At 46.1% G+C, this 24,968-nt stretch overlaps 2 protein-coding genes across 14 annotated transcripts in view; one reads left to right on the plus strand and one right to left on the minus strand.

The window, feature by feature from the left end:
* Positions 1–6,101, plus strand: part of KIF13B (kinesin family member 13B) — a 124,663-nt gene extending 118,562 nt beyond the window's left edge. For all 4 annotated transcript variants that reach the window (XM_063153181.1, XM_063153183.1, XM_063153182.1 and 1 more), the window contains one exon: positions 1,848–6,101. In XM_063153181.1, the coding sequence (XP_063009251.1) occupies positions 1,848–2,131 (284 nt within the window). In that variant the 3' untranslated portion in view covers positions 2,132–6,101. The remainder of the gene's footprint in view (positions 1–1,847) is intronic.
* Positions 6,102–8,700: 2,599 nt separating this feature from the next.
* The window catches only part of HMBOX1 (homeobox containing 1), a 125,321-nt gene continuing 109,053 nt past the window's right edge, over positions 8,701–24,968 (minus strand). For all 10 annotated transcript variants that reach the window (XM_063153189.1, XM_063153193.1, XM_063153196.1 and 7 more), the window contains one exon: positions 8,701–23,860. In XM_063153189.1, coding sequence (XP_063009259.1) covers positions 23,723–23,860 — 138 coding nt within the window. In that variant the 3' untranslated portion in view covers positions 8,701–23,722. The remainder of the gene's footprint in view (positions 23,861–24,968) is intronic.

Genomic DNA, 24,968 nt, shown 5'->3' on the forward strand with positions numbered 1-24,968 from the left:
TTATTTTAAAGTAAGCTTTGAAATTACAAAAGACTATTTCTGTGTGTGTATATATAGAGTTATATGTATATAGTGTGTATATATATATATATATAGTGTATATATATAGTGTATATATATATAGTGTGTATATATATATACATACACTATATATACACTCGATATAGATATAGCTATAGATATATGTTATATGCACCCCTGTATATGTGAAAAGCAGTAGGAAATAATCACCCCCTGACCACCAGGTCATACAGATAATTTGAGATTTCTTTCAGCATCTCATTTGTCATCCCTGCCTGACTCTTACCTGTACAGCTGTGGAGCTCCCAGAATTTAGGGTTTCCAGGATTTTTTGGAAATCCTCTCCAGGACTGGGGGAAGTCAGGGAGTGCCAGTGGAAAATCCAGGAGAGGTGCAGTGACAGTGAGAGAATTTGAGCTACCCAGGGCATGAAAAACTCCTTATTCCAATCTTTTCAGCCAAGTGCAGCATTCCCAGGCTGGGGGGTGAATCAGCACATCCCAGGGACCCCAAGCTCCTCCCTGCTGCACATTTGGGGTTGGAGCAGTTCATCCACTGTTTAACACTGTCCAGGATTCAGAAATCCCAAATCTCCCTGTGCCCCTCATGTGCTCATCAGAGCTGAACTGGGCAGTGACTTCCCAGCTGCTTTCAGAAAACTCTCTGGAGTTTTCCATCCTGGAAAGCAAACTGGAGCTCTTGATCCTTTTGCAAGCTGTAGGAGTTCCTCAGTCCTGGGTTTGTGTCTCGTTAAAAAAAAAAATTAAAATATATATATTTACAGATTAATTTCAATTTTGGAAGGTCACCTTCCCTCTGTCAGGCTGCTCCAGTGCTGATTCTGTAACATCCCAGTAAGCAGCAGCTTCCATGGAAAAGTCAGGAGATTTTTGGCCTGCTGAGGACTCAGCTGCTGTTGTTGCTGGAATTTTTTTTTTCACCCCCTTCTGTTTCCACAAGAAATAAGGCCCTGATTTGTTGGAACATGGCACATCTGCAGCTTCACCTGGGGAAGGTGGTCACAGAGTGGTGTCTTTGTCACACTGCAAACAGGGATAGAACTCCAGGGACATGGAAATCCAAGTCCTGGCCACGTGAGGGTACATTGGTGCCGGTGGTGGAAGGAGGAAGGAAATTCCCCAAAAGCCAAAGCTGTGACTTTATGTCATTTAAAGAGCTGTTGGATCTTTCCACCTTCCCTTTATGGATGGGAGCAATCCCTGAACAGTTCCCCTGAGAATTTTAAATTATCTAAAACGAGAAATAGAAAGATCTCAACAGCGCCAGCACAGAGAAATTATCCTTCCTGTTCTGTGGAGGGTTTACAACATGGCGGGAGTGACAATCCTCAACTTCAAACACCAGCTCAGAAAGCCAAAATCTCTTTTAAATGTCTGTTTTTCCTTCCTTCCTGGTACTTACCTTCCTGGTAATGGAAATGATTATTTACCACATTTGGAGAAATAATAGAGCAAGTGGGAAGGAAGGACAAGGCAGAGTGTCCCACTCCCAGTGTTCAGAGTCACTTGCTGGGGTTCAGCAGGGAAATTTTACCTCCATGGTGTATTTTTAGGGACCAGTTGTTCTCCCTCTCAGCACTTTCTCCTTGCCTCCTTCTCTGGGTGCAGTAGCACCAATTTGCACAGAATAAAACCCATTTTGTAGGAAAATATCCATCCCTGTGGCTTCCCCATCCATGAAGTGTCCAAGGCCAGGCTTGGATGGGTCTTGGAGCACCCAGGGACAGCGGAAGGTGCCGGGTAGGACCGGGATGGGATTTAACCCTTCCCAAACCAGTCTGTGACTCCCAGATTCTCTTGTTGCAGGCAAGAACGACGGCTCCATCGGGGGGAAGCAGTATTTCAGGTGTAACCCGGGCTATGGGTTGCTGGTGAAGCCGGGCAGGGTCCGGAGGGCCGCGGGCCCCGCGCGGCGCCGCAGCTCCGGCCTGAGGCTGCAGGGAGCCGAGAACAGGAGGAGCGGGAACTTCTCCGGGTCAGCCTCCAACCTGGCCTCCCTCACAGCCCTGGCCAAGGCAGAGGGAGGGTCCACGCTGAGACTGGAGAAGAGCCAGAAGAACGCAGAGAACAGGAAATCCTGGGCGAACTGAGAGATCCCAGCCCAGCAAACACCCTGGGATGGCGGCCGGGGGGAGCCGGTGGCTTCAGGAAGCGAAACCAACCCGTCCCAACTTCCAGTTGGTGGCAAACACTAATGAAGGGTTTGTTCTCTCTGCTCTGGGTGATTGACATGATAATTCTTTGCCTCGTCGTGGTGCTGGATCCTTCGTTTCCTGTCCCAAATCCCGACGCCTCCGGGGGCAACCGATGGCAGCCGGCGCTGGGTGGGTGTAATGAGCTCCTTCTCTTCCTCCTTTCAGAGGAAAATCGGTCAAACCACAGATTCCCAACAGCCACAAAATCCTCCCCAGGCACCAGTGCTTCCCTGGAAGTGCAGGGCAGTTCCTGAAGAGCCTCCCCACAGCAGCAGCTCTGTTGTAATTCCATAAGGGCTGTGTCAGTATCGTGTAATCCGCCGTGAAAGGGCAAGGTGGGAATGATTCCAAAGGGGCAGAAGAGTGAAAATAGAACTTTGTTTGGAGATAAAGAACCCCCAAAGTCCCTTTATTTGAAGAAATAGCAGCCCTTGGGTTATGTGGCTGGGCCCAGTGCCTGTTTGGATCACTGCCCTGTTATCCCACTCTCCTGTGGAAAGCAGTGTGGGCTTCCCCGCTGGTTTGTTGGGAATGGGAGAAAGCCCATGGCCAGCTCTGTGCTATTTTTGATTTTTGATCCATTGAATGTTTGCTCTCACCATGACAGGATCCCCTCTCCCTTGCCCCAGAGTGGCAGGACCTTCTCCTTGGTTCCTCCCTGTGGGCCAAGAGGATTTTTGATTTTAGCAGAGGTGTCAGCACTGAAGTGCTCCCCTGTTCCCACCCAGACTTTGGAGACACTCAGAATTTTGCCAAGCAGGGTGTCTCTGCCCTCATAACAGGATCAATCCAGTCTATTTATTTTTATTTATTCTTTTAAAATGAAATGTTTGCGCTTTACAATCATCCCCCACAGAGGAGCTCTCCCAGCACCATCCCGAGCGCCCATCCAAAGAGGAGGTGCCTCTGTCATCCCCTGAACCTGCCTCTCTTGGAAAGGGGGAGGTTTGGGCTGGCTTTTATCAAACTTGATTTTATTTGTGGCTGGTTTTTAGCTGCCTGTGGCACAGGGGATCTGTCCCTGTCCGTGTGTCTGTGCATGGATCGGCCAACGCTTGTTTTCCTATCAAATCCTGAAAAGCCACAGATATTTTTTATCCTGAGCTGTTTATATCTTGTTTAGTCATCGTGGGGGGATTGGACAGCCTGAGCAATAGATGTTTTAGCTACGTGGGGACTATTTAGGATGCTAAATTAATGATTAAACTTTAATATCTCTCCAGTTGCTGCCCGTGGGTATCCAAGTGCCTTAAACATCTGGTTCCGAGGTCCAAGGGAAAGCTCCATTGGTATCAAAGGAGATAGGGATGCTTAGTGAAGGAGATAATTATGCTGATTTACTGTAATTAATATCATTTATGCAGAAGGAATAAAATTAAAATAGAAACTAATCTGTAGCAGAAATAAGCGGGCTGGGTTCCGATGCAGCCTGTGTAGAACTGCCAGGGGTTGTGTATCCTTCCAGCTTGGTGTAAGTAGTTTCAGTGTTTCCTAAATTTTCCTCAAGAAATCTTAATATAAAATGTACAGAGCAGCTTTTTTAAAGATATTTTTAGTGTACAGTTTTCCTTCTTTTTCCCTTTGCACGAAGCTCCTGTCCATCCAAGCCACGATGGGGGAGGAATTTGGTAGTAAAGAATTCTGATGCTGAAATCCCGGGTTTTAAAATTAAAACCGGTTTTACGAACACAACCCATACAGTGAAACTCTTCGTTCTGGGGTCTGAGGAGTCTTGCCAATGAAAGACCACCCACTGATTAATTTGATGCCTCTTACCACTGCCTTGTTGGTTCCCTGAGCTCCACCCTGACCATGTTTTTAATTGCACTTTGTTCTGATGTGCTGCCGGAAGACGCTGACGTGAGGCAGCCCCTCCCCAGAGTTGTGTGTTTTTAGTCTCAGCATTTCAGATACTTGGGTTTAGGGATGTCTTTAAAACTCCTCCCTGTTTGCTCAGTGCCCCCTCTGGGGGAGATGCAAAGGGAGGAACCTCCAAGTCCTTTTGACGCCTCTTTTCTTGTGCTGCTGTCTGGGAATGCAGGATTTCCCCAGGGAAAGGTGTCCAGGCTGCAGGGGAGAAGCTGGGTTGGTGGTTCCCTGTTTCTGCTGCTGGTTATGAACTCCTCTGGCCTGTTTGGGCTCCAGCCCTGGCCGTGGTTTGGTGTTTGCACACCTGATCCAGGCTGGATTCCCTCTCCTCCCACCCTCAGTTGTGCTGCAGAACCACAGAGAGGGGTGTGAAGGGTGCTTAGAGCAGCCCACACCAGTTGGGATAACTGGGATATCCCTCCTCTGGGATAACTGCTTCTGGAAGCAAATCTAGGGAGATTCGAGGAATCCACTGGCACAAGGAGCCCACGGTGCCTTCGTGGAGGGCAGACCTTGCTCAGAGCTCTCCTGCTTTTCACCGTTTCCCCTGACTTTGGAAACAAAACCTCTCCTCAGACTGCACCCTAAAATCAGCCTGATGCAGCACAAGCTCCAGAAAGCCAAAACCATCAAATCTGGCCATGAGGGTGTTCCTGGAGGGTTTCCTGACTCTCTCCTGCTCCCTCACAGCTTTCCTGGGCACGTGAGATCTTTTCTAAAGGTGTTTTTCAGATCTTTGGCACAGTGAGTGCACATTCCTCTGCTCAAAGCCATCTGTTACTTTGCCCCAGTTAAAGTGACCAGAAAAGAGGTAAAAATCATCATGGAGGTAATAATATCAATTTTTTACTGATAATATTAGAAAAGCTCTACTCTCAGCCTGAAGGAGGAGGTGCTCTTAACTGGAACCACCCAGCACTGAGGCTGGTGTGTGAATAGCTATGCAGATTTTTTCCAAGATTTTCATGCACTTTATACAGGGAAGAAGAATATTTAATGCAGGAGAGTGTCATTTGTGTTGAGTGTCTCATCTCCTCTGGTGTCTCTCGGGGGTTCAGTCCTGCTGGCTGTGTCCCTGGAGTGTGGGTGGGTCTCAGATTCTTGGGAAATGGTGTTGGTGGGCTGGAAAGGCTCCATCCCCACTGTGTTTGCAGGGCTGTGGGTCCCTCCTCCTCACGGGGTTTCTGTGGCACCAGGCCAGCCAAGAGGAGGCTGCTCAGAGGGACCTTTTGGGGTTTTCTCAAGCCAAGCCACACCTTTTTCCTGTGTTAGGTTCAGCTCTTGAGGTGTTTTGCTCTCCATGTCCAAAATCAAGCCTGTTCACCCCGAGGTTCTGGCCCTTTGCTGTTCCATGATGTTGTTGCGGAAAAGGAACAGAAGCAAATTCTGTGTGGTGGCACCGCCCGGGTCCTTGAACAGAGGGGTTTGTCCTTGGCTGGGGTGGAACATCCAACACCATCTCCTACAAAGGCAGAACCCCCTCCTTGCTCCCCACAGGGTGGGACCCCACCTGAGCAGGGCCTGGCTGTTGTCCAGCCCTGTCCATGGTGATGCTCCATCCGCTGGTTCCTCCGGTTCTTTGCACAACATTTCGTTTTCCCAGTGCCTTATCCCAGGGCTGCCGCCTCGGGGTGCCTGGATTTTAGGGAATGAGGTGGTGAGGAACGGTGTGGGCTGGTCACACTTCGCAACACCTCCAGTGGGGTCACCATCGAGTGTCTTGTTCCTCCATCTCCCGTGTCCACCTTTGGTTTCTGCCCTCTCCACCGTTCCCAAGCCGTGATCCCATTGTTGGGTTCCCCGGAGCTCGTGTGGCCCTGCCAGGGTCCGACACTGCAGGGGCTCCGTGTACTTTAAATGAGCTGAAATCCAAAGAGACTTTGTAATGAGCTGTAAAGTTTTTAATTATTTCTGTACCATACTAAATGACTGTAATATTGTATCATACGTGCGATGCCGCCTGCAGGACCTGAATAAACATCTTCTTTAGAGCTGGGATGTCTGTGCTTTGTTGTTCCAGTTCATAGCACCAAAATGTTTAGAATGGGAATAGTTTAGGTTGGAAAAGCTTCCAGAATTGATTCCAGTGGTTCCCCAGCACTGCCAAGGCCACCACTGACCAGTGTCCCCAAGTGCCACATCCACGTGGCTTTTAAATCCCTCCAGGGATGGCAATTCCTGCATTCCCTGGGAAGCTGTGGCAGCCTGACCACCCTTTTGGGGAAGAATTTTTTCCTGATATCCACAGTGGGATGAGGATCCCAAGGACTTTTCTGCCTTGCTCCAGGGACCTGCCACAACCAACCCTGCCAAGGCCTTGGGATGATGAGACCCCCCGCCTTCAACATTTCATGATGTCCTTGAAACCCCCTGCCTGGGCCACATCATTTCCTTTCTCTTTGGCACCACTTCTCTCCCAAACGCAGCTTCATGTTGGAAACAACAGGCAGGGTTTGACTGGGATTATTTTGTGCAGCTTTTCAGTTTATCTTGGCTTTTTTCTAAAGCAACAAACCCCGCGTTGATCCCCCCCATCCCCACTGAAACTCAGCGAGCAAAGGATATTTTTATCAGCACTGTCTTGCAATCAGCACACGAAAACAGCTTTTTTTTTTTTCCTTTAAAGCCACTTCCCTTTTATGTTTTACCTTCTGAAAGAAAAAAAACCCCTCTTTGGCTGAAACACAGGAGCTGTTTGAAGCGGCATCACTTTGTTCAAACCTCGCTCTTCCCGGAAGGTGGCTGTGGCACCTTCCCTGCGCTGCCACGTTCTGTTCTGCAGCCAAAGCTGGCTTGAAAAGGCTCCCATCAAAAAGAGCAGGAAAATAATTTTTAAAAAACCTCCAAAACTAACAAAGAACGCCTTTTTTTTCCTCCGTTTTCCTTCAAATTAACGCCGCTTCCATCGGCCTCGCTTGGCTTCAAACGCTGTGCCATGGGAGGCAGCAGCTCCTGGGCTTCACCCTGAGTGGAGAGAGGAGCTGCCCTGCCACGAGCTGGGCACATTTCCAAGGGGGCTTTGCTCACCTTTGGACACCAACCTGTGAGAAATCATTGGATTTTCTCTGATCAATCTGGTTTCCCACCAAAGCAGGCACAAAGGGCTGGAAGTGCAGCTTCTTTGCAAAGCACAGACCTCCAACGTGGATTTATTCCTCTTGTGTTTTTTTAAAACATCTCCAAAATGGAGCTTTTCTGTATTCCTGGTTTTCAGCTGTGAAGGAGGGAGTGGGCTGCATCCAGCATCCCAGGTGCAGCAGACACCCCTGGAAGTGTTTTTCCCATCCCTGGAAGTGTCCAAGGATGGAACTTGGAGCAGCCTGGGACAGTGGAAGGTGTCCGTGCTCATGGCAAGGGGTGGGGCTGGATGAGATTTGAGGTCCCTTCCATCCTGAACCATTCTGGGATTCCATGATCCCCAGCCTCCAGAAAATTCCCTCTGCAAACACAGCAGCTCTAGCAGCTGATGATGGGGAGGGTTAAGATAAATTTTATCCCCCTCTTTGATGTCTGAGAGGCACAAGGAGCAGTCTGAAAGGTGTTTCCACTCCTGAAGTTCATTATTAATCACCTGCACCACTCCAGAGTTGCCTTCCTCCCTGTTTTGGGGTGTCCATCCTGAGCAAACCTCCCAACCACAGCTGCACATCCTGATTTTAACCTGGGCACCATTTCACTGAATAAATCAATTCCTGTGACTTTGTGTCTCCCCTGCCATCCAGCTCAGCTTCCACACCTCCTGCAGGAATTTCCTCCCACTCTGAGGAAGCTTTTCCCACCCCATGAACCCTCTCTGAGCCCCCCCAAGCTGCTCAGGGCCAAAGGGGAGCCACAGCCCCTCCTGCCTGGGGCTCCTCAATAATTCAACATCTTCTGGTGTTATCAGCCAAGGGCTGCTCCCTCCAGACCTTCAGCTGCTCAGCAGGAGATTTCATGGTTGGGATGGGGCTCACAGGGCCCTTCCTGAGGCTCTGGTGCCTGCTGGGGGAGGTTCCAGAGGGAAGGGGACATCCCCAAGGACACAACACCTTTGGATGAGCAGCACTTGGACCTGTGACAAACCCCAGCCAGAGGAGGGAAAACTCCAACATCTCTTTTGAGTGGAAAGAGACCCAAAAGGTCTCTGGAATCAACCCATGGCTCACATTCCAAGTGATTCCACTGCTCCAAATCCACCATCATCGTGCCCACCATCATCGTGCCCACCACCTCCACCCCTTCCAGACGGGGAGTGCACAAAGAATCCATTTTTTCCCCAAATAAATCCAAATTTTCTATATTCTCTTTGTTCTCAGGATACCTTTGCAGCATCTCCTTTGAGTGCAGAGACCCAAAAAGTCTCTGGAATCAGCCCATGGCTCACATTCCAAGTGATTCCACTGCTCCAGATCCACCATCATCATGGACACCACCATCATCATGGACACCACCATCATCGTGCCCACCACCTTCATCCCTTCCAGAGAGGGAATGCACAAAGAATTAATTTTTCCCCAAACAAATCCAAATTTTCTACATTCACTTTGCTCTCAGGAGACATTTTAGGTCTCAGACAAGCCCTGCACAAAAAGGATGACAGAAGAAAAGGGTCGGTGTTGAGTTATACGTTTTTATTTTCTAATAGGTACAATACTAAAATAAACACAAATTAAAAAAAAGTTTTATTAAAACAAAACTGTACAAAAAAGCAGTTATACTACATTTTAATTACAGAACAGTCTACTGTCCAAAAGGCACTAATCCAGAATAGGAGATACAATGATACAGGACTCATTTGAACTATTTTAATCAATACAATAGAGCACTTGTTTCTCTGTCCATTCACATACAGAAACAAGGACTTTTGCTACAGTCATTACACATTGTTATAAATATGAGCCCTACGTAGAAAGGTGCAGTATCGCTCTCCCCTGGCCATGGGTCAGCTCTGACAAAGACAGGGATTAAATTAAACAAAAAACCCAAAAGGGCACAAGGGGAGAGGTTGATAGTTCATCCTCACAGCAGCTGCTGCCAGGGGAAGGTGTGATGGATATTGACCCTCACCTGCATTTGGGATGGAGGCTGGACCAGTTTCCTCAAGGGGCTGTGGTGGGACTGAAGGTGAAGCTCCATCATCTCCTGCCCCAAGCTTCCCATCAGTGCCTCCACTACATCCTGTGCTATCCAGTCTCCTTGGGCCCTTTGTTTCTCTGTGATGGATAAATAACAATTCCCAAGCACACCAAGGGCTCTCAGGTTTCCTTTTCTCCTCACAGGGAGCCACCAGCACCTTGCAGGTAAAGGCAATGACTGGGAGAAGAGTTGGGAATGCTCTTCCCAACACTCAGGGCCTTCACTGCAAGGACATCTGGCAAGAACAGATGGATCCCTCTCAAAGCTGCTCCAACCTTCCCAAAGAGCCAAAGAGCCCCAAAGCCACCAGGGGTGCAGGGTGGATGTTCCTGAGGGGGCACAGGGGGAGTTACAAGCCATCATCACCTCCCCAGCCCTCCTTCCCGACAGCCAAGCCCCCATCCAGGAGCAGCCAGTGTGGGAACTCGAGGTGCTTCCTCCGTCCCCATGGGGTGGGACCAAGGTTCACCCCTGGCACCACCCCAGCACTTTCCTCCTTCCCACCACGAGGAGCAACTTCGCACCATGAGGATCTGCTCATCCTCCCTCCCAACCTATCCAATCCATTTTTTTTTCCCCCAAAATGTCAGGCTGGGGAGCAGCAGCAGACCATGGAAATGTGTTTAGGGAACAACTACAGAGGAATCAACCAGAACATGAATATTCAACTTCACCACGAAGGGGAGCTGGGAAATGAAACATCTCATCTTTCAGCTGAACGAGCAGCCCTTAAGATCAAGACCAGGGTGGATCTGAAGGGGATGATGATGATGATGATGATGATGATGATGATGATGATGATGATGATGATGAGGATGATGATGATGATGATGATGAGGGGCATCACCTGACTCGTTCCCTGTGGAGGAAGGAGGTTGGACACATGGCAGGAGAGGGATACTGCACCTTTGGAACAGTGTCATACACATAAGACAAAGACAGGCATCTGGATGTTAACAAAAATAAGTAACAAAGAAATATGATTAAACAAAATCTCTTCTCACATCATCCTATACTACATCCTCCTTCTGCTTAGCAGAAAATTGTACGTACACAAAAATACAAATACACAATTTTGTAGAACAGTCTGATTTTAATATATTTATATATATTTATATTTATATGAGTGGCAGGTTAGTTCATTATATAGAGCTTTTTGCACTTTTGGCTCATATGCAACAAGGCTTTATAAATTCAGCTTTAGCTTTCATTCAGGTTTTATAGCTTCTTGAACATTTGTTTTCACATTTAAAGCAGCATCCAATTTGCAAGAGGAGTTGGTGGTGGCTACAGCAAGGATCAGGTCAAGAGGTTATTTGGGGGCTGGGGGAGGGGAATATACATTCCAGTGTGTGTGAGTGTGAGTGTGAGTGTGAGTGTGAGTGTGCGCTAGTGCTCATGGAGAGCTGCCCAGAGGGTGAGCACACCACTCCAGGATCCCATGGCTACCCCTTGAGGTAGGCAGGACACCTACAACAGCAGATGAGACACAGGCCCAGCCGGGGCAGGGCAGGGATGGGACACTGGGGGGACACTGATGGATCTGGGGACAGTGAAGTGACAGGAGGCAGCTGGTGCCACCCCAGCACAGCCCAGACAGGAGATGCACGGCTGGCACCAGCCACAGCGTGAGACCGCAGTGGGACAAAGCCGAGGCACACACAGAATTTGGATGTGAGAACCTCCCCAGCCCTTGCTGGGGTTTTGCTGTTTCTGCGTGGCTCTGGGGTTGTTCCACTGTGCCACACTCACCTACAGCACCCATCTGCTGTCACCAACACCCACTGCAGGGACAATCACTCCTCAGGGAAACCTTGCTTCCAAAAGGCATCTCGGAGCAGGGCCAAGGGCTGTGTGTGCCACAGTGGGTTTCCATCAGGAATGTCCTCATTCCCACCAGGACCCCAGCAATGGATTCCCATGGGATCACTGCTTCTACCAACACCCATCCACTCCCCAGAGGCTGAGTTCCTGCCCTTTGCAGGGATGCCCTCACAGCTTTCCTTGCCAACAGTCCCTTCCCACCGCAGATATTGTCAGAGTGAGAACATTTTGTTGCTAATGAAAAAATAAAACATTTACACACGGATTGCTTTCATTTGCTGAACCCTAAAGTGTTACTAAAACTCCTTCATAGTGTTCTGTTACCTCCTCTCACTGCGGTCAGAAGAAATCCTCCTGTAATTAAATATTTTAAACTATCACTGATACCTCTATTCTTTAAATCCACATAAAATTCCCACCTTTACAAAATTATAACCACCTGCCAATAGCTAGGGTTATTTGGACAACGTTTAGCAGGTGCCACTATGATAAACCTAGAAATAATTAAGAATATAGGAAGAAACTGCCTTTGGGATTCCAGAGGGGTTCTGGCTGCCCCATCCCTGGAAATGTTCCAGGCCAGGCTGGATGGGGCTTGGAGCAACCTGGGATAGTGGGAGGTGTCCCTGCCCATGGCTGGATGATTTTTAAGGTTCTTTCCAACCCAAACCATCCTGTGATTCCAAAGGAGGTGATCAAAGAAGCACATCAGCTTTTTCCACCCAGAGATGGATGTTTATCACACAGAGCTCTTTGTATCTGCAATCCAAGAGGCAGTTTCCTACTGAATTCCATCCTCTTTGCCACCCACCCCAGATCAGAGATTGCAAACGTTTGGCTGAGGAATGAGATCCCCCCCAAAAGACTGAGAACCAAGGGGGGCAGCACGAGGAAAGAACAGGGAGTTTTTCCAGCCAAATTCTGCTGGACCCACTGGAGGGATGGATGTGTGCAGGGATGCAGGGAGGGCTCTTTTCTCAAGAGGGAAATGAGGTCTAATCCTATTCCTCCAGCTCACTCTGGAGTCCTGTTCCTCACTTAGGCACTTTTTAAATCGACATTAAGAAAAAAAAAAACCTAAAATGAAAGAAGTACTGCACGTATCTCCCACTTCCCAGGCTTTGGGAGGATCATGAAGACCAAGAGGAAGACAGCCAAGGCAATGTGTCAGGAAAATGGTTTTCCCCATGGCCACAGCTGGCTTTGACTCATCACCCTTTGACAGAACTGCTGTGGAACTCAACTGAGTTTAAATCTGGGTTTTCAGCCTGTCCCACTGTGCCATCCCATGGGATCTGATTTCCAACGGGACACGGGGCTCTCCAGCCTCAGCAGCAGCACTGGGGGGAGAAATGCTGCCCAGAACCATCCAGAGCTCCAGCACAAAATCACAGAGGCTTTGATGACATTCAGAAAGACACTCCTGGAGCCAACAGCAAGGAAAAAGGGATTTTGCTTTTGGGTTTTTACTGGGTGATAGAATGGGGAATCTGTCCCTCCCGAAAGACCAAACAGGGCTCTGACCCCACAGCAACCAAAAAGAGCTTCAGGTCAGCACAAGGCTCAGGATGACACCCAAATTCACACAGAAACCACAAAAAAGGAACAGAAAATTCAATGGGTAACACTGGAAGATGGGAAGCTCAAAATCCAAACTGTTTTCACTGTAATTTTTCATTTGGAAAAGTGACTTCAAGATTTCCCAATGATTTTTCAAGCCAAAACCAACTTATGAATAATAATACTAATAATGATAAGCTACTCTGGCTGCACTGAGGGATCCCTAACCCTGGATAAATGAAGTGTCCAAGGGAAGCAGCAGACTCCTGGGAAAGCTGTGCAAATCCAGGCATCCTGTCCCAAACACCCACATTAAAAACAGGCACACAAAGCAGGAAAATCCACTGCTCCAATGAAGGTTCCAACACAAAGGGCAAGCAAGGCAAAATAAATTGGAACAAAGAAAGGCCAGGCTGGATGGAGCAGCCTGGGACAGGGGAAGGTGTCCCTGGCCATGGCAGGGGCAGGAACTGGATGAGCTTTAAGGTCCTTTCCAACCCAAACCATTCCATGATTCTATGAAAAAAAGCATTTCCACCTCGTCCCTCTCCCTGTGTCCAACCCCCTGATTTCACAAGGATTGTGCAAGTGAAGAACCTGCTGTAAACTGGCTGAATTTATGAGCTGATTTTTTTTTTTTTTAACCGGCCAAAGTAGATAAAATTGTTCATATTTATTTAATATATACTTCAAGTAAGTAATGGATACAGCACCATCTAAAAGGCCAAAGGAAAGGGGAATGTCTCCCAGTAAACAAATCTTCCCAGTGAAAAAAGAAGACAGGCCAAGTAATAATAATAATAATAAAAAATTATACTAAAAAATTGCTATTTCTGTGATTTTCTAACCATCCAAACTGCAAGGAGGGAAGGGAGAAGGGTCTGAGAGCTGGGAAACCCCAGAGTAGAAAGTTTGGAAGCTTCTGCCCTACGCTGGATTGCTTTTTACAGGGTGGAAACAACATAAATCCCTTTCTTGGAGGCTGCAAGGACAACAGCTTCTGGTCAGAGCACTTCAAAAGAGGCAAACCAGGTAAAATGGGACTACTGGGATGTGAAGGAGCTTGCATGAAAGACAAAAGAAATTATTTCCATGAGAAGCACTGAAATCTGGGAAAATAATGTGAAAATAATAATTCAGTGCTAAGAATCAACTTCAGAGGGAAGGAAATGGCTCAGAGCAGTTGAGGAGGGCTGAGCTCAGAGTCCACAGGAATTCCTTCCAGGAGTGCAGGCTCCATGCAGGAAATAAGGAGACTTCAGTTCACCAAGAGGGCTTGTGCTGGCTGTGGGATTGTTTGAAGCCCTCTGAAAGTGATATTTGTGGAAATCAGCTGCTGAGGCACTGCAGCCCAATAAAAAGGGTTGTAGTTGATCAAATTCTATTTATGCTGAATTTTTGGGGTAATTTTTATTGTGTGGAACTGGAAGTGGGGTTAGAGACATAAGGCACAACGTGTTCTCTGATGGAAAGTTCTTGCTGCAGAGAACCCCTCCAGAACTCAAATCTCTATAAACTATTCAATATTCTCGACAAGTTCTAAAGGTAAAAGACACATTTTATCTCTTTGGAGTCACAGATTTACAATTAAGGCCAGAAGGGACCAGGGTGTCACCTACAAGGAGACCCTGAAGGTCGGGTGGCCTCCCACAATCCTGATGCAAACTCCCTATTTCCATCTACTTCATAAAAAAATAATAATTAAAAAAACAAAACAAAACAAAACAAAACACAAACTTAACCCTAATTGAAAGTGTCTCTCTATTCTGCATCACTCTTTACAAATTTATCACAGATATCCAATGGATTTATAAACATTCCCACATCTCAACAGCATTTATTTTCTCCAAGGCCCTGGAGAAAGAGAACTGAGACTTACAAAGCTCTACAGAAAAAAAAGATTTGTGTAAGTAAAGAGCTCTGAAGGAAGTAAGTGCTGAATTGAACTGTTTGAATTGTTCCTGTGTGCCAAGGTGGGAATGTTTGGTTAAACTGAGAGGGAACCCTGCAGGGAAATCTTCCAGGGGCTAAAGGGGCTCCAGGAGAGCTGGAGAGGGACTGGGGACAAGGGATGGAGGGACAGGACACAGGGAATGGCTGCACACTGCCAGAGGGCAGGGATGGATGGATATTGGCAAGGAATCCTTGGCTGGGAAGGTGTGGTTGGGATGAAATTCCCAGAGCAGCTGTGGCTGCCCCTGGATCCCTGGAAGTGTCCAAGGCCAGGCTGGGCAGGGCTTGGAGCAGCCTGGGACAGTGGGAGGTGTCCCTGCCCATGGCAGGGGTGGGATGGGATGGATTTAATGGTCCTTCCCACCCAAACCATTCCAGGATTCTCTGAACTACCTCTGTGAGAAAATGAACACAAGCACAGCTCAAACACGGGACAGCTCCTAAACCACTCCAATTCTCTCACCAACAAAGATCCCAAGGTGTTTCCCCCTTTCAGGGAGCAGTTCCAGATGCTGTGCAACACCCCTGGGCCCCTCCCAGCAACATCCTGAATTCCTTCACCATTTCAAACCCAAACTCATCCCACTCCATCCCATACCCTGGAGGTGGAGATGCTCCTGCTGCTGTTTTCACTCCATAATTTCACCAATTGTTTTCAAGCAGCTTGGATGTGTCAGGGACAGCCTGTTTGGCTTGAAAAGATCTGTCCACAATGCACAAGGGAAATGGGAAACCTGGTCAGTGAGGTGATATTGGGAATTCCTGGCTCTGGGCAGCTCCCGAAGAGTATTTTCCACCCTGTCCCTACAGCCCTGTCAAAGAGAGACAGCAAAAACTTCATCAGCAGGCAGACTTAAAAAAAAAATTCTATCCAAAGTCAAACGTGCTTTGAGGAATGGAATAAATGCTTAATATTCTTAATGGAATATACTGGGTGAGAAATATTAATTAATAATTTACTTTCATTATCTCTTTGCCCTCCTTGAGCGATCTGACGGATAAACTGTGTAAGTAAAATGTATTTTTAAATCTCAAATGATGTCAAATATATCTCAGAAGGCTGAATCCAACCTCTTAATTAAAGAGGTGGGTTATTTAAGCTACATATGCCATCTTGCCATAACACGGAAGACTTTAATTAGTTAAGGAGAAGGGAGAGGAGGACGGGGAAGCTGAATTGAGGCCAGTGACAGCAGCAAGTGAATCTCTAAAAATATATTTTCTAAAACAGAAGTTGTTCCCATTGGTACTGTGAGTGCAATGGGAACTGTGCTCGAAGAACTGAAGTACCCACAGCCACAGGTCTTCTCTGAACTGGGATTCACAAGGATTTCAGTGCAAAGAAGCTGAAAAGTAACTGGAAGATTTGAATAAAAGCTTAAGGAAGTCCCTAAAGTCTCTCAAGGATTTTTTGGTGATAGGAAGCTGCTAGTTTTACTAAATTTGACTCAAGAGTCCCTCTAAGCATCTTTACATGCCAACAAAATGTGGAAACCTGCCTGGTAAGGGGAGAACAGCACTATGGAAAAATCTGGTCAAGAAATTTAAGGGCAGAAATGGAGCACAGGCTCTGCAGTGCTCAGTGGGCAACAGACACTCACAAAAACTGATTTAAAAGGCACAGAACACCCCATGGCAGATGCTTTTGGAGACTACAGCAACAGATCAGGGGAAAATGATGATATTTTGGGTCACCACCAGATATCCTGGGTGAATGGCAAGGATGGTGTCCAGCCAGCTCTCCTGTGAGGGGAATTTTGAGATTTTTTGAAGGAAAAAGGGGAATTAGCTCCCATCACTACACTGTGTTAGTTGAGAGAGCAGAGCTGGAGGAGAACACGGCAAGAAGTGCTGATAAGGCTTCCAAACAGGGAATGGGAACTTGGAATGGCACCCAAGAGCCAGGGACATTCCCTGCTCCAAGGAAAACTCAGGATGGGTCCAGTGGAGCTCATGGCTCATCCTCTTCATCTCCTTAAATCCAAAATGAGCCACAAGAGCTAAACCAGGCCGTGGCAATCTGTCCCCAGGCTGTCACACCACCAAATGTCCTCTTTGTCTCCCGAACTCGCTGGGAGTGACACGCAAGTGGAGCAGGAACACAGAATCGGGAGGGGCAGCTTTGCATAGAAACTGAGCTCGGTTCAGTCCCTGCTCTTGTAAGTCACCATTCACCGAGGTCATTATTTAAGTTTACAGAGGAGCTGTGTTCCAAGTGTCACTAATAACACCGGCATTAAAAGAGAATTAGGGGGCGGGAGATCTTCTGTTTTCAATCACAGAAAAGACAGAAATCCTTTTAATCACGGCCATGCCAATCCCCGCAGTTCTAAAGCTGCTAATTACCCGTCAGGGACACCCAGGCATTGAAAAGAGCTGCCATCACTGCGACTGCCATACTCCCATGCATTTATCCTGCCCATCCCAATTACCCTGGCTGCAGCCTGAAAGGATTCAGCACAAGTGTGCTGGGTGTTTTGATCAGCAGAACACACCCGCTGCCATTGAGCACAGAGGGAATAAATGGCAGAGGGAGGCTTCTGCCAAGGCAGCTGAGGGAGAGATGTTCTGCACATACAGAAACATCAAAGGCCCATCACCAGCCCGCTCCAGCTCAATGGTTTCAGTTCATTCCTGCTCGAGCTCTTGGCTGGAGCACTCCAGACCTCCCTGAAAGAATGGGAAAGAGCTCCACGCTGCAGCCCTCAAGCCCAGCGGTTCTTTCGCTGCATCAGCCTGATTAAAAGGGACATTTAAAATGTTCTGTGAATTTTTTCCCCCCCGCGTTTCAAATGGCAAATTCTTTTCTAGCTCTGTGGCAGCTGGGGCTGCTCCATCCCTGGAAATGTCCATTGGAGCAAGCTGGGATAGTGGAAGGTGTCCCTGTCAATGGCATGCGTGGGACTTGATGCTCTTTAAAATCCCTTCCCACTCAACCCACTCCACAATTCTCTGATATAAACTACAGAACAAACAATTCCAGGCCATTTTTAAGTGACAAAAACCTAAGGCCAAGGATGGCAACAAACTCTTTACTAAAAAAGTTTAAAATTTTCTCCCTCTGCCTCACTGCTGCCACTGAGATAAAACTTCCATTGGTTTGATTTGATTTACGTTTGTTGGACAAAAACCAACATCAAATCACTGTCACCATACTGACAGTCCTCAAAACACCCAACCACGCTCCTCTAGTTGTAACACATTTCTCACAAAGGAAAAAAAAAAAAGATAATTTCAGTGTATTTTAAATTTGGATTTGTAGCTGCCATCTCTAGAATGCCTCTGGTTTTCATGAATGTGCAACGTCTTTAGTCAGACAGTTCAAACCCCATAAATTTGACAGCAGCAAGAGAGGCAGAAATGAAGGTTTTAGGGCTGTACCAAATCCCTTTTGGCCAATAACTGATCCAATATCCTGAGTAAATATCCCAGCTGCTCAAAAGCCCAAAGGGGAATGTTTTAGGTTGAAATATCTTCTCGGGAACTGCAAGGTATTTTTTTGGTCAGGCGATCAACCTTCCCTTCCAAGGAATCACAGTGAAAACTCCACAAAACTCCATGAAAGTAGCCAGGATCAGGATCCAACCCCTGACTGCTGCTACAAACACAGAAAATTCATGGAAGGAACATATATTAAGGTCACTGACATGTAACACAATTTTAAGACCAATCCTGCCAACAAATATTCCTGCCAAAAGCTGCACCAAACCAAAGATTATTGCCTACAAGCTTAAGACTTTGATCAAAATAATATTATCGAGTTAAATAACTTCAAAGAGTGCAAGAGCTACTTGAGTGAGAAAACTCAGATAAAATGAGAGCAAAGTTTTGACAAAACCCCCTAAAATCTGCTGGTAATTACACAATGAGTTTGAAAGAAGCTGATGAGCACTGGGAAGTGGGGGCTGCACCATGATGGAGCTGGAGTGGGAGGAGGAACATTATTATAAATATTAATTAAAATGAGTAGGGATAAAGCAGAGGAGGGATTGGAAACCATCCCTAGCTGAACACTCCCAGCTCAGGATTATGGGCAGGGTCTCACAGTGAATTTAGTAATTTGCAAAGGAAAATGTGACTCCAGTTTTGGATTCCAGTTAGGATCATGCACAGGGAACCAACATCCTGCATCAAGGCAGCAATTCTGAGTTTGGAAAATTCTTACACCAATTTTAGTGGGTTTAATTGTATGAAAAATAAAACCTATTTCAGCTACCACACTGCTTTTCCTAGAAGTGGCCAACAGCATAAGGAAAGGGGGATCCAAGTGAGCAAAATATGACTTTTTCCCAATCAAACCCTTCCAGCTCCTAATAATCACCAATTTATGATTTATTGACCCAAAATTTCTGGCTTATCACAGCAGTCACCAGTGGTCTTGAGTTAATCTCAATTTTTCCTGAAATAGGTTCAGCTATGTGGAGTTTCTCACTTGCACTCACAGCAGCAAGACAAAGATAAATCTTCACAAATGAAGGCAAAAACTGATCTACAAATCACAAATGTTACAAAAACATGAAAAAACTTACCAGTCTGACGTTAGGTAATGAAACAAACAGAATAAGTCAAATATCCCTGAAGAACTGTGTAAACAGAGCAAATAATTAATGAAATCTCTAACTTATGGCTTGATTGGAGCCTGGAGCCAGACCCTGCAAATAAAGCTCCCCTCTATTAGTAAACTAGAAAAGATAATTTTTATGAACAGCAAAACAGAAAAAACCCTCAACAAATTACCAGGATTTCTTTAAACAAGTCAACATGTACAAATCAGAACTAGGGAACACCTCAGCCTGAGCAGGTCGGCACAGGATCAGAGAATAATTTAGGTCAGAAGAGACCTCTGGAGGTCTCTAATCCAACCCTGTCCAGTTGAATTTTGAGTATCCCCAAGGATGGGAATTTCACTGACTTTCTGGGCCATTTCTAGCACTGAGCATGAAAATACTTCTATTTATACTCATCTGGGATTTTCCTTCATGCAGCTTTAGCCCTCTGCCCCTCAGGGTTTTGCTGGGCACCTCTGAAAAGAGCCTGGCTCTGCCTTCTCTGGAATCACAGAATATCCTGAGTTGGAAGGGACCCACACGGATCATCAAAGTCCAACTCCTGATCCTGCACTGGGTAAAACTAATTTATTAAGACAGTTAAAACCCAGAGCCAGCCTGGACAACCCCAGCTCCTGCAATCTCCCACTATGTGACATGTGCTCCAACCCTCCCATCTGCCCCCTCCTGCCCATGCCATGGCCCCACAAATGATGGACAGAGGGGTCCAAACCCTTTCCATGACCTCCTGAAGGCTCTTAATGAAATTCCTTAATTGCTGCAAGGATGCACTGCAGACTCACATCCAGCACAGGATTTCACTGCAACCACATGTGTGTCTGCAGAGTATTCAACAGAAAACAAATCTGCTGATTTTTATCAACTCATAAGGCTTTTGTAAATGTTTGGGATCTCATACTTCAGGAAAAAGGGTGAGGGAACTAAAAAAATACCCAACACCAAAACAATCCAGAAAAGAAGTGGAGGTAGAAATTGTTGTTTTACGAAGACGGTCAGAGACAACAACTCAAGTAAAAGGACTTTATGAGGGACGAAATATCAGCCAGAACTCACTCTACGAAGGTAAAAGCAATCTGTGACCATCACAGATGAGGAGCTTCTTAAATTAACTTCTTCTCTGTTCACAGAACAAAAAGGTAGCTCGGATCTGCCACCAGAGCCACTTCAACGAAACAAACTGCAGTGACTCCAGCCTGGCTACAACAAACTGCCACTCCACTGCACTGCTACCCAAATGAGGCTTCATTTCCAAGGCAGCCCACAGGCAGAAAGACAAAGACAACTCCCATATTGTGGAAAAAAGCCCCAAAAGAATGAATTACAGGATTCCTGAATTCCAGGACACAGCCTACGCTGATTCTTTCACTTACTCCAGATCACATTCGCTCGCCTGGGTACCATCAGCACCTGTCCCATTACAGATAATTCACCTCAAACCAAAAAGGACTGACTAGCTGCAAATGAACTTCCAGAATGAAGGGAACAACCTGCCAGGAGCACCCTGGGGACAGCTGAGGTGCCACTCGTTCCTTGTACCTCCTGATACCCAAGGAGAAGCCGGAACACACACACACCTCAAACACTGACCCCATGGAACCAAGGGGCTGATTCCTCAAAAATTCGACATTTTCCCTAGTAAGATGACAATGTGGGAAAGTAAAAAACTGGGTGTTTACAGCCCAGGAAGATCTGCCAATCTCCAGTTGCTCACAAGGGGCTTTTTACCTGTTTAACCTTCAGAGAAGATGCTGTGTGGGATGTCAGCAGCTTCCTGACAGTGACAAACAGAATTAAGACCAGATTATTCTACATTAGATGGTACAGACGCACAATTTCAATGGTGTTACTTTGATCCTGCATCACATGAACCTATAATCAGGATACAGAAGTTATAATGCTATTTTTATTCTTCCCTATTGCTTTAAAAAGGCAAAGCCTCAAACAATGCCTTTTTTTTTTTTTTTTACAGATACTGTAGTAAGCAATAAGCAGTATTTCTTTTAAAATTGCAGCTGTCCAACAGTTTGAGTCTGTTCTTTCTAAAATGAAACAGCCAGAACAAATGGTGGTGGCAAGTCCAACGTAAAGAGGTCATCGATTATTAAAATCTCCTTACTATAAATCGTGGATGTTGCTTGTCAGCTCAGTGTGTGACTGTGGAATGAATAAGTAGGTAAAATTCCACTAAGGCTCGAGTTTGCTCGATCATTCTGCTGTGCAAAAATAGAAATAAAAGCTCTCCCCATCCTTTCACTTTTAAGTACCAAAACATTCATACAGGCAGTAAGAAAATAACTGCAGTGGTGCAATGGTCACTGATCCAAGTCCTGCCTTTCCTGAGTCCGCCCTGACGCTACTCATGAATTTGCCTACTGGAGAAATGCAATAAAACAGGAAAAAAAGACGGTTTCATTCTGCTCCAGTGATCTGTATCTAAGGAAAGCACATAAATTCTCCAATGAAATCCATAAGTGGAAGTCGAGGCCAAGCCCTACCTATAGATCTTCCAAGGGACACAGAGGTGGCACGGCAGTGCCCTCTGAGAGCACAGGATCTCCTCAGCACGTGGGAAAGCAGTTTGCTCCACATGGACAGAGGAAAAGCTGAGCTGGAGGGCTCAGCCTGGCTCAAAAGCTGCTGAGGAGCCACACTGGAGCCATCACGAACCTCTCTGAGGGTTAAGAGGGAGGAAGGGGTGAGAACAAGGCGAGAAACAGGAATTTCCCCTTGCTCCACCTCCAAAGCGGAGGGGAGCAAAGGGAAACCCATCCTTGAGCTGTTTTCCCCTCTTTAGGCTATCCCCACACAAACTGGGAAGATAAAGAGGAACGAGGAGGGAAATGCTATGCAAACTTTTCTGTATGTGTCTCCATACAAAAATTTCCGTAGGTTTTGAATTTGTTCTCTGTTAATGTAACACAGCCCTGCCCGTCTCTAACGCTTCTCGTGCTGTTTCCATCCAAACGTTTCCTCTTACCGGCAGCAACATATCATTTTATCAGGATGCCAGGAGATCATTTCCACACAATGCTAGCAGATGTAATTTTCTTAGATGCACACACAGTTCATCATTTAGATACTAGATGACAAGGTGATTGCAGGGTGACTCTGTAATGCAAGTTCGCTGTTTGGTATTTGGAATTCTCAAATGATAAAAAAAAGACTTATCAAATATAAATATCTTTAAGAAAAAAGTAACAAAAGTGCTACATATGATCAAGGAAAACAATTCCATTAGTTCCTGCTACTTAGAGTAGGTTTGCTTTACAAATATTACCACATCCATTATCAGTATGGCTTCCAATTATTAATTAAATTGCTCGTAGCAGTATAGCTTTCTCACACCTTAACAAAGACAGAGTAAAGAGAACACAAAACATTCACACCCCATTTCTCAGGTAAGAGATCCTCCTGCCTTCAAACAAACAAAAGAAGTTCGTATTTAGGAGAATATTTATGCTCTGATGGTTATCTAGCAAAGGTCAGATGTCGAATTCTCCAGAAACCTTTCAGGCTAGTCAGGACATAGGCATTACTTACACAGGCGTGTAAAAATCCACTCACCCATTTCAGGACCTTAACAACCTTCCTGGAAAACATTGCTTTCGAAAGTGGCAAAGTGGAGAGGGGAGCAGAGCGGGGACAGAAAAGGTGAGAGAGGAGGAATTAAAGGTGAAATTGTTAATGACAGATGGCTAAGAGTCTAGACCTCTTCTGAGCAGGCACTGCCAGCCATGCCAAGAACGAGCAGTGGTTCTGAGAAGTGGACTTGTTGTCCATTTAGACATTCAGCTCATTTTTCATTTGATCCCAGGCTGGGCTTCAACCACGGTCGCAGAGGCAGAAGGCAGCACTTCTCCACTAAGCCACGCAGCTTGTGAGAGCAGAGGATGTCTGTGCTGAACGTGTGAGCATCAACTGAAATGTGGGGATGTGTTTCCAATGGACATTCTCGGCACAGCACCCGAAAAGTAAACGGAGTCACTGTATGACCAGTGAGGCACGGCTTATTGCAGCTGGAAATCATTTATTCCCATGCTGGAGTGGGGTTTCTAAGTGTTCTTTTTACTCTCTGTTGATACTCCCAGTCTGGTGTCCATCGACCCTGTGCCACTACCTCAGCTTGCATCCTTTCAGTCTCAGGGCAGGGAAAGCGTACGGACTATCGGTTTCAACACCATCTCTAAGGTTATCCAAGATTTTAAGTGTAGCCTAAAGACTTGTAATTGAGGGCTGTCTAAAATACCTGGAAGCACTTTGAATGCTAAGACAGAGCAGCAAGATTTTTTTTTTCTCTTTTTTTTTTTCTTTTTTTTGTTTTTTTTTTTTTTAATTTTACCTTTCTAGCCACTGGGGGCCGGGAGAGGGAGGTTGGTTGGTTGATTGATTATTTATTGGGAATTAATACTGAGAGAGTATATGCAAAGGCTGAGGGCACCATGCCATCTTCACAGAACAAGACCCTAACAGCTAACTGACGTACAAGAAACTGCAAAGTTATACTGTAAGAACACATATTAAGGACTGAGGAAAGTCTGCTAAGGTGCTACGTCTAAAACTAAGTTACTTCTTGCTTTGACCCTCCCCTCTCTTGGCATCAGTCGTCGTCCAGAGCCTCTGTCTTGATCTCGTTGGCTCCTTGCCGGGCCAGCGCCAGGATGGTGTGGTTGACTGCTGCCATCTCCACTGCTAAGGAAATGGGGTCTTGGTGGTCACTATGGCTAGTGCTGTCATCCTGGGAACCATGTGGGAAGGAGCAGAGAGAAGCAGGGTTACTCCACGAGTCCAAAAAAAACACAGCAGAGAAAAAAAAAATGCGCCGAGTGATTGTGGGGTGGTCATAACGTGGGTTTAGGACTGGTTTACAACTGATTTAGGACTGGTTTACAACTGGTTTAGGACTGGTTTACAACTGGTTTAGGACTGGTTTCCCTCACTGTGCAGACAAAGGTAAACCAGGCAGGGAGTGGGGGACCCAGCTCTGGAGGAAAATATTGAATTATAAAGACACAACAAGTGATACACAAGGTTAAATCAGGGAAGTAAATTAAGACAGGAATCACTGGGCATGGCACAGGTACATGCTTATAGCTGGAATATACAGTTCTGGTCATCCCTGGTCATGGCAGGGGGTGCAATGAGATGAACTTTAAGGTCCCTTCCACCCCAAACCATTCTGTGGGTTCTCTGATTCTGTTTAATGCCACAACAGAAAAAGAAAAGGCAGAGAAAAGAAAAATCCCAAGGGAAGAAGTTTCCTCATGAGAAAAAGCTAAACAGAGTGAAGTTCCTCCAGTTTGGGGAAGAAATGGCTGATGGTTGATATGATAAATGTTTATTACAAATAATTGGAAAATAAGAGGACAATTGTCCTTGGTTTTTTATGATTTAATAATCAAAGACACTGGCTGGAATGATAATGTGATCCAAGGCAGCAGTGGGAAGCACTGCTCACTTACCACAGCTCAGTTCAGGATTCACTGATTTTTACATCAGACAAAAGTAAAAATGGCTTTAAAAGGTGTATGTTTGACAAATCCAGGGGAAATCAGTCTGCTAGAAATTATGGAAACTCAGGAAACCTCTTAAAATTACTGACTTCCAGAAGCTGGAAGCTACTAGAATGAAATAATTCTATATACATTAGAAAAGTATTTTCTGTAACTACTACTATTGACCAAAACCATGACACAAACTGAGCCTAAGCCTTGGTCCAAGTCAGCATCCTGTGAAAACACTGAATTCACACAGATATAGGGGAAAAGATGCTGGAAAACTCTTCCAATGCTAAGAAAACCAGTGACTGAAGGGGACTGGAACCACCATAAATCAAATAGGGAATT

The sequence above is a fragment of the Melospiza melodia genome, chromosome 3, assembly GCF_035770615.1.
Source record: "Melospiza melodia melodia isolate bMelMel2 chromosome 3, bMelMel2.pri, whole genome shotgun sequence".
NCBI classification, from domain to species: domain Eukaryota; kingdom Metazoa; phylum Chordata; class Aves; order Passeriformes; family Passerellidae; genus Melospiza; species Melospiza melodia.